The following is a 4,390-nucleotide window of genomic DNA, read 5'->3' on the forward strand; positions in this document are numbered from 1 at the left end:
AGAGATAGACAGACTCTTATCCTGCTAATGTTTCTAAGATGGAAGTAACAGGCCTTGCAGGTACTGGTAACATGCTTTTCCAGTGACATGTACTCATCAAAGATGACTCCAATGTTCTTTGCAGAAGTAGATGGCTCGATCTGTTCACCAGACACATCGACGTGGTCTATTAATGGGGGTGGACGATGTCGTGCGCTCAAGATCAAAAGCTCCGTCTTTCCTCTGTTTAGTTTCAGCTTATTGCACACCATCCACGAGTCGATCTCAGAAACACATGCTTCTATTTTAGCTATAGAACCAGGTTGTTCGGCGTAGTTGGGCTTAAATGAGAGGTAGAGCTGGGTGTCATCAGCGTATAGATGGTAGTTAAGTCCGTGCCGTTTGATGATGTCCCCGATGGGCGATGTGTATAACAAATACAGGATTGGCCCTAAACGGATCCCTGGGGAACACCGTAGCGAAGTTCTTTCATCTCTGACTTGGTTCCGTCAATCATCACAAACTGTTTTCGGTCTTGAAGATAGGATCGAAACCATTTTAGCGCATTTCCTTTCACGCCGTAGCGTTTTTCCATTCTTTCTAGTAGCAGTTTATGGTCGACGGTATCAAACGCCGCAGACATGTCCAACAGTAGCAGGATAACGCATTTCTGATTATCTATCTCACAGAGAATGTCATTTTGCACCCTCAGGAGAGCAGTCTCCGAGCTGTGAAAGCGTTTATATGCTGACTGAAAAGATTCCTCTAGATCATTATCGCGTAGATAGTCGCTCAATTGACAAGATACTGCCTTTTCAATTATCTTAGATACAACCTTCAGATTTGAGATAGGTCTAAAGTTTGAATAATCCTCAGAGTCCAGGTTGTCCTTCTTCAGCTTCGGTTTGATCATTGCTTCTTTCAGTGCAGCGGGCATAGATGCTGATTGGAGAGACATGTTAACGATGTTAGTTAACACAGGTAGAATAGTTGATTTACATTCCTTAAGAATAGAAGCCGGTATAGGGTCAAGATCACAGGATTTTTTACCGATTTTGTCCACAAAACTTTCAATCTCTCTTTCTGACATCACCCTGAACTCTGTGAATTCGGCTTGACATGGCTGTTTGTATGCTTCGCAGGACTGGGTACCAGAAGTCACTTCTTTGGATAGCTCCGTTCTTATGGATGCTATCTTATTGTCAAAAAAGTCGGCAAAATTGTTCGTAAGCACAAACGTTGAGGGTGCGGTCGGATAGCGTCCATCTACTCTGCGGTGTAATAGCTTGTCGACTGCGTTGAAAAGTATTTTTGGATCTGATGCATTCTCTGAAATAATAGATGAATAGTATGAAGCCTTTGCGTCCCTTAGCATTTTGTTCACTACCTGGCACTGGTCGACAAACATCTGTCTGTCGACGCACAGTCTCGACGATCGCCAGTGGCGCTCCAGCCTTCGACGTTTTCTCTTGGCGTTACTAATACCCTCATGGTACCATGGTGCTGATGGACGGAGAGTTATCATGCGTCGTTTTAAAGGTGCATGCCTTTGAAGTATTTCCGTCAGAGCATTTTCGTATTTTTCAGTGAGATCCATAAGATCAAAGGCGTTGGTTGTCAGGAGGTCAGATTGCTTTAGGTCGTCATTAAAACTGACCATATTTACCGAGCGCAGTTTACGATAACTAATTTCCATTCGTTCCAGAGGTGGTTTCTTTAGGCGTAGCTTGTAGTGTACAGCAGAGTGATCGGACAGCATTGGATCGCGTATTTCAACGCTAGTAACTAGCTCGTCCTCGGCCCTAGTTATAATCAGGTCTAAGGTGTGGCCTTTCTTATGGGTGGGTCCATTTACATGCTGGACTAGACTGAGCGATTCTAAGATCTTGTTAAACTTTACAGTCTCCAAATTGCTGATTTTATCCATGTGATAGTTGAAGTCACCCACTATTAGAAGGTTGCCAGGGGAAACAACGAACTGTTCTGCGAGGGTGCAAAATTCTTCAAAGAATAGAGAACAATTTAATTAATTTCCTTTGGATGGAGGCGGTCTGTAGATAGTTACAATTCTTATAGAACCAGTGGAGCATGTCGTCACAATGTCCAGGTATTCGAAGGAGCTGAAATTTGTCTGGGTTTGTTTCGTGACTTTCATTTGTTTCTTTATTAGGAGACCAACTCCTCCCCCTCGTGAGTTTTTCCGTGGAACATGGTAGAAGCGGTATCCGGTTGGACAAACTTCAGCAATTGAAAAATTATAGTTTTCATTATTGCGCAGCCATGTCTCAGTCACTGCAAAAATATCCACGTTATTGTCGACTGCATAATCTTTTATCGCAAGTTCCTTCTTGTTGATCGATCTAGTGTTCAATAAACAGAAGTCGATTGGTATAATACTATTCTGCAGATTTTTGTTTGAGCATCTTATGCTGGTAAGATTGTGCCAATTCACTCCTCTGGAGCAGCAATTTTTGGAGCCAAGGGTGACGTTGTGTGACACAGTGGTGGGCCGTGATGCATGGCTGCGTTTGGATTGCGATGAAACAATGACCGGTATTGTTCTGTTCACAGAAGGCCCGGGATTTAGCTTGAATGTCAGATCGCCAATTAATTCCATGTTGAAAGCGGCGGAGCTGTTGGGATAATAAAAACATGGTCTTTTGTGTCTTTTCATCCTATGCCGCTTTGGTAAATACCTGTGTAGAAGATTATCAGTGATTGCGTAATTATCTATCCAGCCGTGTGGTATGCGCGTTGTAAACAATACATCATTGCTTGAGTACAAAGCGAAATCAAGAAAATTTTCTTTGTACGAAATTCCGTCACCTTGAAACCACCAAGTCGCTTGTAGTCCAGAAGTAAAATTCCGTATTTCCTGAGTGGATAAATGGTCTTGAGTCTTGAAACTTTCCCACACATGACCTTTTTGATTTAGACCATCTGCCAAGTACTTGTATTCCGTAACCGAGCATCTTAAAAGCACTAAAATGGCTCAGAGCAGGCCGCTTCTATAAATACGTCTTACCCTCATTACGAAAGCAAAGTTTCGAGCTTCTAGACCCAAATATAGCCCCACTTCACTTGAAAAGTGAAAGATGAGCCGAGTCCGCCCTACGCACATCGTGATTTTGACCAACTTCGGCTCGATTTGCCGGAAATTAGGGAATATTTTCCAGTTCTGTGGACTCTAAACTTATTCCTGATGGCCTTGGTTTGCACTGAAATGGACACAGCAAAACTTTTTGAACGCTTATCTTCGAGCTTCTGGCCTAAAATATAGCCCAACTTCACTTTAAGACTGAAAGAATAGCTGAGACCGCCTTACGCGCATCGTGATTTTGACCAGCTTCGGCTCGATTTCCCGGAATTTGGGGGATGTTTTCAAGTCCCGGAGACTCTAAACTAACTCCTGATCGTCTTGGTTTCCATTGAAATGGACACAGCGAAACTTTTTGAACGCTCACTTTCGAGCTTCTGGCCCGAAATATAGCCCACTTTACTTTAAGACTGAAAGAGTAGCCGAAACCGTCTTGCGCGAATCGTCATTTTGACCAACTTCGGGTCGATTTCCCGGAGCTTGGCGGATATATTCGAGTCCCGCGAGCTCTAAATTAACTCCTTATGGCCTTGGTTTTCGGAGAAATGCCAAGAGCACAACTTTTTTAACACTCACCCTCTAGCTTGTAGGCTTAAATAGAAGCCCACTTCACTTTAACCCTGAAATAGTAGCCGAGACCGCCTTACGCGCATCGTGGTTTTGACCAAGTTCAGCTATATTTCCCGGAACTTGGGGGATATTTTCCAGTCTGGGGGACTCTAAACTAACTCCTGATGGCCTTGGTTTCCAGTGAAATGCACAGAGCATAACTTTTTTAACGATCACTTTGCAGCTTCTGGGCCGATATATAGCCCCACTTCACTTTAAGACTGAAAGAGTAGCGGAGACCGCCTTACAGGCATCGTGATTTTGACCAGCTTTAGCTCGATTTCCCGGAACTTGGGGGATATTTTCCAGTCCGGGGGACTTTAAACTAACTCCTGATGGCCTTTGTTTGCAGTTACATGCACGAAGAGTAACTTTTTAAACGGTCACTTTCGAGCTTCTGGGCCGAAATATAGCCCCACTTCACTTTAAGACTGAAACAATAGCCGAGATCGCGTTTCGCGCATCGTGATTTTGACCAACTTCGGATCAATATCCCGGAACTTGGGGCATATTTTCCAGTCCCGGGGACTCTAAACTAACTCCTGATCGCCTTGCTTTGCATTGAAACTGACAGAGCAAAACGTTGTGAAGACTCACCTTCGAGCTTCTGGGCCGAAATATAGCCCCACTTCTTTTTAAGAGTAAGAGTAGCCGAGTCTGTCTTACGCAAATCGTGATTTTGACTAACTTCGGCTCGATTTGCCG

The 4,390-nt window shown here is 43.8% G+C and overlaps 1 protein-coding gene across 1 annotated transcript; it reads right to left on the reverse strand.

Annotated features, from left to right (window-relative positions):
• Nucleotides 1–430: 430 nt before the first annotated feature.
• Nucleotides 431–1,906, reverse strand: LOC149105932 (uncharacterized). Its single transcript, XM_089272404.1, has one exon. The coding sequence runs from the start codon at nt 1,904–1,906 to the stop codon at nt 431–433; it is 1,476 nt and encodes a 491-aa protein (XP_089128530.1).
• Between the last annotated feature and the right edge of the window lie 2,484 nt (nt 1,907–4,390).

This window comes from Orbicella faveolata, unplaced genomic scaffold, assembly GCF_042242905.1.
Source record: "Orbicella faveolata isolate gen_17 unplaced genomic scaffold, um_ofav_v1 contig_34, whole genome shotgun sequence".
NCBI lineage: Eukaryota > Metazoa > Cnidaria > Anthozoa > Scleractinia > Merulinidae > Orbicella > Orbicella faveolata.